At 40.3% G+C, this 13,048-nt stretch overlaps 1 protein-coding gene across 11 annotated transcripts in view; it reads left to right on the top strand.

Moving 5' to 3' along the window:
• CADPS2 (calcium dependent secretion activator 2) overlaps positions 1-13,048 on the top strand; it is a 616,089-nt gene that overhangs the window by 410,122 nt on the left and 192,919 nt on the right. For all 11 annotated transcript variants that reach the window (XM_075857164.1, XM_075857163.1, XM_075857166.1 and 8 more), the window contains exon 16: positions 626-749. In XM_075857164.1, coding sequence (XP_075713279.1) covers positions 626-749 — 124 coding nt within the window. The remainder of the gene's footprint in view (positions 1-625; positions 750-13,048) is intronic.

Here is a 13,048-nt window from a genome sequence, read left to right as displayed (position 1 = left end):
CTAAACTAGGGAACGGAGAATACACCATTTAACCTCCGTACGAAGATGTGGACTTAACCGCTAGCAACGGCCATTGCGAACAGTCGAGCTATAATAAAAGCAGACAAGTCCGATAGTAGTCAGACAAGTAACAGTAGAAAAGCCAGATAGTGGAATGAAGTATGCCATATTTGAGAAACGGTCAATGGCACTTTGTTGGCATTGTTAATAGGGGCACTGTGGTGGCATTATTATCGTAGGCACTATGGTTTCACTGTAAATTGTAGAACTGTGGTGGCATTGTTAATGAGAGAACTGTGTTGCTATCATATTTAGATGCACTGTGTTTGCACTGTAAATGGGAGTGCTGTGGTGGCATTATTAAAAAACAGCAATAAGGGTGCTACAAGCATGCATGTTTATTTTGTGAAGTTTGGGATATAATGGGCTAAACTTCCTGAAAATACTTTTATTTTTATTGCAGAAGATCTTCCGAACCCTCCTTATTATGTTGGTAGATTTCTGCAACTCCAAGATTGCCTACCCCTGATACAAAAATTCAAATCATTGAATAAACTGCACTACATAAACTGACTGATAGTTCATCTGAAAATGTAAGTTTTTTTGTTGTTTTTTTGTTATTTAGGTGTTGATGAAAGACATTGCTACTCCCATACCTGCTGAAGAAGTTAAAAAAGTTGTAAGAAGGTGCCTTGAGAAAGCTGCCTTGATCAATTATACCAGACTTACAGAATATGCCAAAATTGAAGGTTTGTGAGTTAATATTCAGGTGCATACAGTACTTTGATATTTTTTATTAACCCATGTTATTGTCAAGTCATTTGTGTAGTTTGACTTAAGTTTTACTTACTGTATGTGTAAAATATGTTTGTCATGCATTTTAATTTCTAAATGTTCACTTGTTATACAGGTAATTTGTACTAATTACATACTGTAATTCCTATACAGTATATAGGGTTGGGCTTCCATATAGAATTTGGGCTTCCATACCGATACTTAGTGTAGTATTGCGATTCTCGATACCAAAACAATACTTTGCCAACAATAATAAAAAAAAAAAGTTCTTCCATTTTCTGATGTGAGGCGCGTGGTGTGATAAATTTTGAACCTCCATGTGCCTCACATTAATAGTAATTAACCCCATTATGTTCCTCAGTGATAATGGACAACATTGGGTTAATGTTTGAAGTACATGATTTGGTTAATTACTATTGATGTGAGGCACATGGAGGTTCAAAATTCATAATACCTCATGCCTCATTAATAAGTGAAAGATAGCAGTTTTTATTTTATTTTAAAACCGCGTAAGCCTCATAAATGACGCTATAAATTTGTTGTTATGGTCGCGACGATACAGAATATGTGTATGTTTTATATATTGAGACTAATTTTAATATTTATTGTAAATAAAATGTTTTTTTTTTTATTTTATTTAACATTACTTTATTTTTACTTTTTTATTTTCAAACGTTAATGTACTGGCATATATCTATATGCCAGTACATTAGCCTGTGTTCACTTATAGTAGACAGGCAGTTGTTAGGACATACCCAAGTATGCCCTAACAACACGAAATATGGTTAGACAGTACTGGGGTCCTTTAATGGACCCTGGGCTCTTCCCATATCTAGTATGTCCCTCAATTGCGTCACAGGAATTACCTGTGACGCGATCCAAAGGGCATCCCTTCTCATTTACCCCTTGAATGCTGTGGTCAGATTTGATCGCAGCATTCAAGGGAATAACGGCAGAGATGAGGGGTTTCTCTGATCTCCGCCGTTAGAGCGGGGCTGCAGATGTGTAATACAGGCATTGCCCCGCAAATGACAATAAGTGTGTGCGCGGTCAGCATGAGGTGATGCGGCAGCGCTGCACTAATGAGCGGCGGAGCAGTCACTGAAGAGAGAACATGGGAGTGTTTTGCAGTGGGCCCTCCATGTTCTGTCTTCAGTGCCTGCGCTCATTACTGCAGCGCTGGTTGCACCACATCTTACTGACCGCGCGCACACTTGTCAGGAGCGGGGCAATGGCTGTATTACACAGCCACAGCCCCGCTCTAACTATATTCATTTGTTACAATACTAAACTGTGCGGTCACACAGCTTTGTATCGAAATACATGAATTTACGGTATTAAGCCGTTTTGAGGGTGCACGGTATCTAAACAGTATCGAAGTTTCGATGCATCGTGCAACCGTAATACAGTATGTTGTGAATTTATTTTCTAGATAATGCAACTTTGTGTGCATGATAATATACATGGCTATCTAATTCGTGACCCAATGCTTTTTTTGAAGAATCATATTGAATGATTTTAAAGACTGGACACAACTGCTAAAGTGAATTTATATACACGGATCAGCCATAACATTAATATTACTGACAGGTGAAGTGAATACCATTGATTTTCTTGTTACAATGGTAAGGGGTGGGATATATTAGGGAGCAAGTAAACAGTCAGTCCTTGGGTCTGGGCTACACTGATACTATTTGTAGTACTGCTGATTTATTTTAACTATTGGCGCTTGGGGAGTCTACACAATTTTAGGCTCGTGGTTTTAATGTTATGGCTGATGGGTGTAAATATATACATTATATTATTCATTAGTAGTCCCCAACGTATGCTATCCAGCAGTTGAAAAATTACAGCTCTCAGCATGCAATGACCACCTAGGACCAAGAGAGAGGTTAGTCTCTTGTTGTACAGGCATAATGTTTAGTGTTTGACGTAGGTCTCCTTGTCATGGCAGGTGGACTCAAACAATATGATCAAAATGTGTGTTAAGAGATTCACAATTCAAATACAGTAAATATAACAGTAATCCAGTATAAATATTTTTAACCTTCAGGACACACCCTGTTTTGGCCTTGTGGACGCAGATGATTTTTTCAAATCTGTCGTGTTAATTTATGTGGTTATAATTTGGGAATGTTGTAACCTATCCAAGCGATTTTGAGATTTTTTTTCTCATGACATATTGTAGTTTGTTAGTGAAACTTTGGTTGATAAATGTAATATTTATTTGTGAAAAATAGCAAAATGTAAAGAAAATGTGCACATTTTTCGAAATTTAAATGTATCTGCTTGTAAAACAGATAGTAATACCATGCAAAATAGTTACTAGTTAACATTTCTCATGTGTCTACTTTATGTTGGCATCGTTTTTTGATTTGAACATCCTTTTATTTTTCTAAAACATTACAAGGCTTAGAACTTTAGCAGCAATTTCTCACATTTTCAAGAAAATTTCAAAAGGCTATTTTTTCAGGGACCTGTTCAGTTCTGAAATGGCTTTGAGGGGCCTGTAAATTAGAAACCCCCCATAACTGACACCATTTTATAAACTGTACCCCTGAACATATTCAAAATAGCATTCAGAACGTTTTTTTAACCCATTGGGCGTTTCACAGGAATTAAAGCAAAGTAGAGGTGAAATTTACAAATTTCATTTTTTTCTGCCGACTTTCATTTGTAATACAATTTTTTGTGTAACACAGAGAAATGCAACTCAATATTTATTGCCCAGATTCTGCAGTTTTTAGAAACTTCCCACAGTGTGCAAATGGACTGAAACACAGGCCTCAGAAGCAAAAGGAGCACCCAGTAGATTTTGGGGCCTCCTGGTTCTTTAGAATATATTTTAGGCACCATGTCCGGTTTGAAGAGGTCTTGTGGTGCCAAAACAGTGAAAACCGCCCAAAAGTGACCCCAATTTGAAAACCACTAAAATGTTGAAAGTTTTCAGTTTTATAATTTCAGCCTCTGGCTGGTCCTCATAAGCTTTCGTGCATGGCAGAACTGGAGGCCATTGCTACAACAAACTTTCCCTGCGATGCCTTGATCACATGATCGGGATCTGAACCAATCCGGTCATGTCTCCGGGGCCAGAGTAAGGTGTTAACAACGTGATCCGGGTGTCAGCACCACTCTGAGACACCCGATCGCTCTGTTAACACTCACCGTGAAGTCACGTCGGCAGTGCACAGAGCCCAGCAAGCGCCGACGTGAATTTACAGTGAGCGGTCGGGAATCGGTTAAATGTTTAATAATGGTATATATCTTACTGTTTTCAGTGTGCCGCTGCATGTTTGTCTTTGTTTGCTTATGCTAGGAGTTGTAGTTTTGAAACCGCTGTAGAACCACAGTTTGAAGACCAATGCTATGCATATTCTAAAATAAAAAAAATAATATTAAGTTTTCGAAGCTGTATTAAATTGAGAGTTCAGATTTTATGTTTAATACTACGTTATGTGGTATAAAGTATGTACCAGTCTACAGTTTTCCATAGTGTAATGCCCATGGCCACGGGCCGCCAGGTTTGCTTACCTCCTGACGGCCGCAGCCATGGATCAGTGAGCGCTGGTCCCCATTTCCTCCTCAGGAGACGCCAGCGCTCACTTCTGCTTCGCTTTGCTGTTTCCCGTAGGGTGCGCACGCACGCTCGTGCCCACTCTTAAAGGGCCAGCGTGTGCACCTGAATTAAAGACCAAATTAGCCCATGAGCACACTGTACTATAAGAAGGGCTCTGCCCCTTCCTTCATTGCCTGAGCGTTGTTGTCTTTACCTTAGTTTGTCTCTGAAAATGGTCTCCTAAGTGCCTTCCAGTTCCCAGTGTTTCCCGTTCCTGCTACCTGTAACCTGTATCCCGTGCTATCCTGGTCCAAGTGCCGTATTGAGTTGGAGTCGTGTTGCACTGTGTACCACGCCTAAATGTAAAGTTGGACTTTTCCTCAGCCTACCATCCTCTGTCCAATGGTCAAGTCGAGAGGATCAACCAAATCATGGAGAACTATCTTTGACACTTCATCTCCAAGCAGCATGATGAGTGGGTGCATCTTCTTCCTTGGGCCGAGTTCTCATATAATAATCATACTAGCGAGTCCACAAGAAATACACTGTTCTTCATAGTCTACGGCTAACACCCACAAATTCCTCTCCCAGTGTCCGTTATGTCCGAAGTGCCCGCAGCTGATTCCGCATTTAGGGACTTCCTGCGGATCTGGCAGCTGACCCGATCCTCCAAATCTGCTGGCGGTGGACCGCATGAAACGTAAGGGAAACACAAGGAGAAGAGAACATCCCTAGTTTTCTCAAGGTACCAAGGTCTGGCTGTCCTCCAGAAATATCCGGCTGAGGGTGCCATCTTACAAGTTTGCTCCCAGGTTCCTCGGACCCTTCAAGATCTTGCAACAGATCAACCCGGTCTCCTACAAGCTTCAGCTGCCTACTACCCTCAAGATCCCCAACTCCTTCCATGTCTCCCTTCTGAAGCCTGTGGTCTTGAACCGCTTCTCCAAGATTTTGACTTATGCAGTGCTTCCCAGCCGTTCGTCAGATACTTATGAGGTTAAGGAGATTCTGAACACCAAAAGAGTGTGTGGAAAAACCTTTTATTTGGTGGATTGGATGGGGTTTGGTCCTGAAGAGAGGTCCTGGGAGCCAGAAGAGAACCTCAATGCTCCTACCCCCCTGAAATATTTTCTGTCTCGCTCTGGCCCCAAGAGGAGGGGGTGTAAGAGGGGGGATACTGTAATGCCCATGGCCGAGGACCGCCAGGTTTGCTTACCACCTGACCCCCGCAGCCATGAATCAGTGAGCACTGGTCCCCATCTCCTCCTCATGAGACGCCAGCACTCCCTACCGCTTCGCACTGCTGTGTCCCGTAGGGTGCGTGCGCACGCTCGTGCCCGCTCTTAAAGGGCCAGTGTGCGCACCTGAATTAAAGACCAAATTAGCCCATGAGCACCCTGGACTATAAGAAAGGCTCTTACCCTTCCTGCATTGCCTGAGCTTTGTTATGGTTACGCTAGCTTGTCTCTCCTTATGGACTCCTAAGTGTCTTCCAGTTCCCAGTGTTTCCCGTTCCTGCTACCAGTATCCCGTGCTATCCTGGTCCAAGTGCCTTATTGAGTTGGAGTCGTGCTGCGCTGTGTACCACGCCTGTCCTGCTACATCACGCCTGGTGTCTGCCTGCTGCCTAGTCCCATCCGCGCCTGTCTTGCTACTGTCTGAAGCTACCATAGGTATACCTATACGAACTATAGACTTTGACCTGTGTCCTGTTGGCCAGCTGCCATACCGTTAAGGCGGTACGGCCCAGTGGGTCCACGCACCCTATGTGACACAAAGTTATTTAACATATTACATTGAGTTTTGGAAAGGCATAGTGTTAGTGGTTTTTTTATGCATAAAACTGGCCAGAGTACAGACACAATCCGGTCGTTCATCTGCGTTGCCGTTCCTGGTCGGACAATCGGAATCTATCTACCTCCATATGCTCCTTTGAAGGTGTAGTAGGACTGGGTAGTAGCGGCCTTTGGAATTTTGGTGCCAGTGTACAAGGTCCCTCCCCATGGACTTCCGGAGTGAGCACTTGGATCCGCATATTGATCCGGGTAGCCAGAAGTATTAAGGTATTCAAGGTGACAGGAAATTCTCGAGCTGCCAGTTAACCCGTTAGTGACCGCCAATACGCCTTTTCACGGCGGCCACTAAGGGGCTTTATTCTGATGCATACACCTTTTTATGATGCTGCATCAGAATGAAGCTGAGCCGCCGGGAGCAGTTAAAGCTCCCTGTTCTCAGCTACCGGAGGTAGCTGAGAACTTGGGGCAGCACTGCTCGAGCGAGCAGATCTAAATCCGCCCGTTTAACCCCTTAGATGTGGCACTCAATAGCATTGTAAACGGACAGGCAGTAACACACTGCAATACACTGCAGTGTATTATAAAAGCAATCGGACGATCGCATAGTGAAGTCCCCTAGTGGGACTAGTAAAAAAAAAAAGTTATTAATAAATAAATAAGTGAAAAAAAATTATTTATTATGAAAGAAAAAAGTTACACATATTTGGTATCGACTCATCTGTAACGACCCGAATTATAAAGCTATTATGTTAATTAACCTGCTCGGCGAACGCTGTAAAGAATAAAATAAAAAACAATGCCAAAATTGCTGTTTTCTGTTCATCCGGACTTCAAAAATATGTGATAAAAAGTGATCAAAAAGTCGCGTGCACACCAAAATTGTACTGATAGAAATAACAAGTCGTACTGCAAAATTAAAGCCCTCATACAGCTGCATCAGCGGAAAACTAAGAGTTATGGCTCTTCAATTATGGAGACACAAAAACACATAATTTTGGAAAAAAAAAAGTGTTTTTACTGTGTAAAAGTAGTGGAACCTAAGAAAATCACATGAATTTGGTATCATCGCAATCGTAACGACCCGCTGAATAACGTTGCTGGTTTTTTTTCTATTACGCCCCAAAAAAAGTTAATAAAAGTTAATCAATAAATTATATGTACCCCAAAATGGTGCTATTAAAAAATACAACTTGTCCTGCAAAAAACAGGTCCTTATACCACTATGTCCACGCAAAAATAAAAAAGTTATAGCTCTTTGAATGTGATGATGGGAAAACTTAAAAAATAGCTTAGTCATCAAGGTTTAAAATAGGCTGGTCACTATGGGGTTAATCCTCAATATGAGGAGCAAGACCCTGCTAAAGGGTCGCCACCAGGGCCTCATTATTCCAAGCCATCTCCTCCGTCATTTTACGGAAGGGGATCACGTACTCCCCTACGGTTGACTCCTCCTGTTTGAGGGTTAGCAGTGAGGCAGTTGTAGAGGATGTTCGACCCGGTTCCTCGAACACTGTATGGAAAGTCTCTAGGAACAGGGATAGATCAGAGAATTCCGGACCCTTACGTTCCAAGATTGGGTTCGCCCATGCCAGGGCTTTGCCAGCGAGGATAGAGATAATAAATGCCACCTTGGCCTGAGAGAAAGAGATGGGCCTGCAACCTAAAGTGGATTGTATATTGATTAACCCTCTACAGGCTCTAGGGTTCCCGTCATAGTGAGGCGGTAGAGGCAGCAAAATTGTAGATCCAGGGCAGGCAGGACGGGTAACTGGTAATAGAGCGGCTGCAGCATCCAGAGAAGGCACTGTGGGATGATCCAAACGGATCATTCAATTTGAGCAATAAAGTTTGGCTAATTGATATATATACTTGGGGAAATTGTAGGGGGACAGTCCAAAACAAATTACAAAATTTGGGGCAAAAACCACCTCTAAACTAGATTTATCCACCCAATCCAGGATAGTTAGAAGTCTAATATGTTCTGGATTTCTTGCTTTAAATGTTTAATTTGAAGAAACCACTTAAGTAGTCTATTTCATTCTGAGATAAGTAATACAATTTTCAACACAGAAAAATAAAACTAACCTTGATATCCTTTGGCTCAATGTGATGCTGACATGTTTTGGGAGCAGATGCAGTTTATTATAATTACTGTTATAATTTGAAACCTTACTAAAGCTCTCCGGGGTTATAAGCACTCTAGGAAGCAAAGCTAATAGGTGAAAACAGGACCAAAATCGCATCATCTGCGTACAGGCCAATCTTATGGTCCCTACGACAAACAATGAGACCATTTACTGTGATATGACATGCCTGCGGTTCAATAATAAATATAAATATTAGTGTAGACAGTGGATCTGTCTGTTGCCATTAGACATTTTGAAAGTTTGTGATAAGACCCCATTAACATATACTTCTGCAGAAGGATATGTATACATGGAGATTATAGCCCTTTACATTCACCCCACAAAGCTAGATTTTGTCAGAAACTTTAACAGGGATCCCCAATGGACCCTGTCCAAAGCTTTTTTGGCATCGAGATAAAAAAAAATAGTAGGAAAACAGGAGGAGTGGGTAATATGTTGATAAACCTGGTACCATTTGTAGCTAGATTTTTTTTTTTTTTAAATAACCCCACCATTTAAGAGAGAAACCTTCTTAATATTACCTGGCGAAATCGGGCAACGCAATAAAATAATATATTCATACGCCATTGTCTATTGTATTTAATATAGTACTTTTTTTCTAAAATTGGGATGGCAGTAGGGGCGTGTGGAGTATTCGAGGTTAGGAATTATTGATCAATTTAAATCACTGAAAATTATGAGGGAACACCTATAGAGACATGAATGCTAAACACAAGAAATGTGATTAAAAAAAAAGGTATAAGGTTTATTGATATACATTAAAAACATACATATTGTAAAAAGAGAAAAGGTTCAGACCACCTAAGTAAGGATAGTGAGCAATCCACCAGACTTGTAATTCAAGTTATAATAGTAGGAGCAGGATAGTCAAGCTGCTAGTGCAAATAAGAGAGTAAAAAATGAAACAACGTGACTCCATACATAAAAACCTGCAGGCCTATCAAAGAAATGCAATAGTTAGTAAGTCTTAAAAGAAGCAGAAGTATATGAGGCAACTGCCTGAGACCAGTAGCCATGCATACCCAGAAACACCCGACATACGTTTTGCTTAGAAAAGCTTAGTCTGGGTTATTTTTTCCATGTCTGATAAGTCTGGTAAAAGAACCATGACCATGTCAGCTATGTATGCGTAAAGCTAATCGTTAGTGACAGATTCAGGGATGCCTCGTAGCCAGGTCCGATTCTAGCTTTAAATGGCGCCCCCCAGATTTTGATTGACATCCCCCTGGATGTTCTACATCACTACCAGCCTCCACCCTCGCTTGCGGATGCGCCATTGCTTTGTACAGGGGAGTAAATGGGGAGGCATTCACTGTGCAGAGTTGAAGCCTGGCAGAGTACACATCATGCCCAAATAGTACAAGGCAATGGCGCATCCATGAAAGTTGGAGGAGACTGGTAGTGATGTAGAACAGCCAGGAGATGACAATTAAACATGGATATTTGGTTTTGGAGGCAGGACATTGTGACTCTTCAGGATAGCGGGACCGTCCCATGACCCTTTAACCCCTTCAGGACACAGCCTGTTTTGGCCTTGTGGATGCAGGCAATTTTTTTCAAATCTGACATGTGTTAGTTTATGTGGTAATAGCTTGGGAATGCTTTTACCTATCCAAGCGATTCTGAGATTGTTTTCTCGTGACATATTGTACTTTACGTCTGTGAAAAAATTTGGTCGATAAATTCAGTATTTATTTGTGAAAAACACCAAAATTTAGAGAAAATTTGCAAAAACTTGCATTTTTCTAAATTTGAATGTATCTGCTTGCAAAACAGATATTCATACCACACACAATAGTTACTAGTTCCCCCATATATCTACTTTATGTTTGCATAGTTTTTTTAACGTCTTTTTATTTTTCTAGGACGTTACGAGGCTTAGAACTTTAGCAACAATTTCTCGCATTTTCAAGAAATTTCCAAAACCTATTTTTTCATGGACCAGTTCATTTCTCAAGTGGCTTTGAGGGCCTTCTATTTTAGAAAGTCCCCATAAATCACCCCATTTTAAAAACGTCACCCCTCAAAGTATTCAAAACCGCATTCAGAAAGTTTCTTAACCCTTTAGGTGTTTCACAGGAATTAAAGCAAAGTAGAGGTGTAATTTACAAATGTACATTTTTTTTGCAGAAATTCATTTGTAATAGAAACATTTCTGTAACACAGAAGGTTTTACCAGAGAAACGCAACTCAATACTTATTGCCCAGATTCTGCAGTTTTTATAAATATCCCACATGTGGCCCTAGTGTCCTAATGGACTGAAACACCGGCCTCCGAAGCAAAGGAGCACCTAAAGGATTTTGAAGCCTCCTTTTTATTACAATATATTTTAGGCTCCATGTCTTGTGGTAGCTAAACAGTGGAAACCCCCAAAAAGTGACCCCATTTTGGAAACTACACCCCTCAAGGAATTTATCTAGTTGTATAGTGAGCATTTTAACCCCACAGTTTTTTTGCTGAATTTATTGGCGTTAGTCTGTGAAAATGAAAATCTACATTTCTTTTGTAGAAACATAGACATTTTTAATTTTTGCAAGGAATAAAGGAGAAAAAGCACCCCAACATTTGTAAAGAAATTTATCCTGATTACGGCAATACCCCATATGTGGTCAAAAACTTATATTTGAACACATTACAGCCCTCAGAAGGGAAGGAGCGCCATTTGGGTTTTGGAGCTCAAATTTTGCTATAACGGTTTTTGGTGCCATGTCCCATTTGCAACGCCCTGGAGGGACCAAAACAGTGAAAACCCCCCAAAAGTGACCCCATTCACTATCCGAATCCAAGAGAGCAAATGCCTCTTCAGTGTTCTATAACTTGCGTGCCATTTTTTTACGTTTTTTTTTTTTTTTTTACTTATTTTTTGTAACAGTTTTAATAAAAGTAACAAAGAAAAAGTCCACTAATCCATAGATCAATAAATTTATGAACAACCCTAAGGCCCTGTTCACACTGAGTTGTTTTACAAGTTTTTCGGCACGGAAACCGCTCCTCAAAACTCGTCAAAAAATGTCTCCCATTGATTTCAATGGGAGTTGGACGAGCTTTTTTACCGTGAGCAAAAAAAGAAAAGAAGCGACTTGACCTATCTTGAGGCGATTTCCGCCTCCAAAACCACATTTCAATCAGTCAGAAGGGTAAAAAAAAACACCTCGACGAGTGTTTTGACGAGTTTTTGTCAAATCACTGTGCAAAAAACGTCTGGAGCAGTTTTTGCAGGAGGAATTTTCCTCCTGCAAAAAAACTCCGTGTAAACACAGCCTAACAATGAATCAATGTATTTAGAATTTACAGACGTGTAAAATATATGAAGAGATTTATATAAGTATATGTGTGTATACGTATATATTACATGTACGTATATATGTATATGATGTTATAGATATATAACATCCCTAATTATTAATTTTTAGTATTAACAAATTTCAAATATATGTCTATATATAATATATATTACGTGTGTGTGTGTGTGTGTGTGTGTGTGTGTGTGTGTGTGTGTATATACATATATATATATAATATAGACGTGTGTGTGTATATATATATATATATATACATACATACATACACACAGTATATAAATATATATATATCTATATGATTTTATATATATATATATATATATATATATATATATATATATATATATATATATATATATATACACACACACATTATAAGCCCTAATTGATTATTAATTAACTAATTAATTGTCCCAGTCTGAGTACTATCTACCTAACAGACTACCTGAACTATATCTAGCTGCCTGCACTAAACTATCTACAGTGAAGGAAATAAGTATTTGATCCCTTGCTGGTTTTGTAAGTTTGCCCACTGTCAAAGACATGAACAGTCTAGAATTTTTAGGCTAGGTTAAATTTACCAGTGAGAGATAGATTATATTTAAAAAAAAAAAACAGAAAATCACATTGTCAAAATTATATATATTTATTTGCATTGTGCACGGAGAAATAAGTATTTGATCCCTTTGGCAAACAAGACTTAATACTTGGTGGCAAAACCCTTGTTGGCAAGCACAGCAGTCAGACGTTTTTTTGTAGTTGATGATGAGGTTTGCGCACATGTTAGATGGAATTTTGGCCCACTCCCCTTTGCAGATCATCTGTAAATCATTAATATTTCGAGGCTGTCGCTTGGCAACTCGGATCTTCAGCGCCCTCCATAAGTTTTCGATGGGATTAAGGTCTGGAGACTGGCTAGGCCACTCCATGACCTTAATGTGCTTCTTTTTGAGCCATTCCTTTGTTGCCTTGGCTGTATGTTTCGGGTCATTGTCGTGCTGGAAGACCCTGCCACGAGCCATTTTTTATGTCCTGGTGGAGGGAAGGAGGTTGTCACTCAGGATTTGATGGTACATGGCTCCATCCATTCTCCCATTGATGCGGTGAAGTAGTCCTGTGCCCTTAGCAGAGAAACACCCCCAAAACATAATGTTTCTTACCTCCATGCTTGACAGTGGGGACGGTGTTCTTTGGGTCATAGGCAGCATTTCTCTTCCTCCAAACACGGCGAGTTGAGTTAATGCCAAAGAGCTAAATTTTAGTCTCATCTGACCACAGCACCTTCTCCCAATCACTCTCAGAATCATCCAGATGTTCATTTGCAAACTTCAGACGGGCCTGTACATGTGCCTTCTTGAGCAGGGGGACCTTGCGGGCACTGCAGGATTTTAATCCATTACGGCGTAATGTGTTACCAATGGTTTTCAAGTTCCCCCCGTGTAGTTTTCGGC

This window comes from Rhinoderma darwinii, chromosome 3, assembly GCF_050947455.1.
Source record: "Rhinoderma darwinii isolate aRhiDar2 chromosome 3, aRhiDar2.hap1, whole genome shotgun sequence".
Classification (NCBI taxonomy): Eukaryota; Metazoa; Chordata; class Amphibia; order Anura; family Rhinodermatidae; genus Rhinoderma; species Rhinoderma darwinii.
This window is presented reverse-complemented; position numbering and strand designations above follow the sequence as displayed.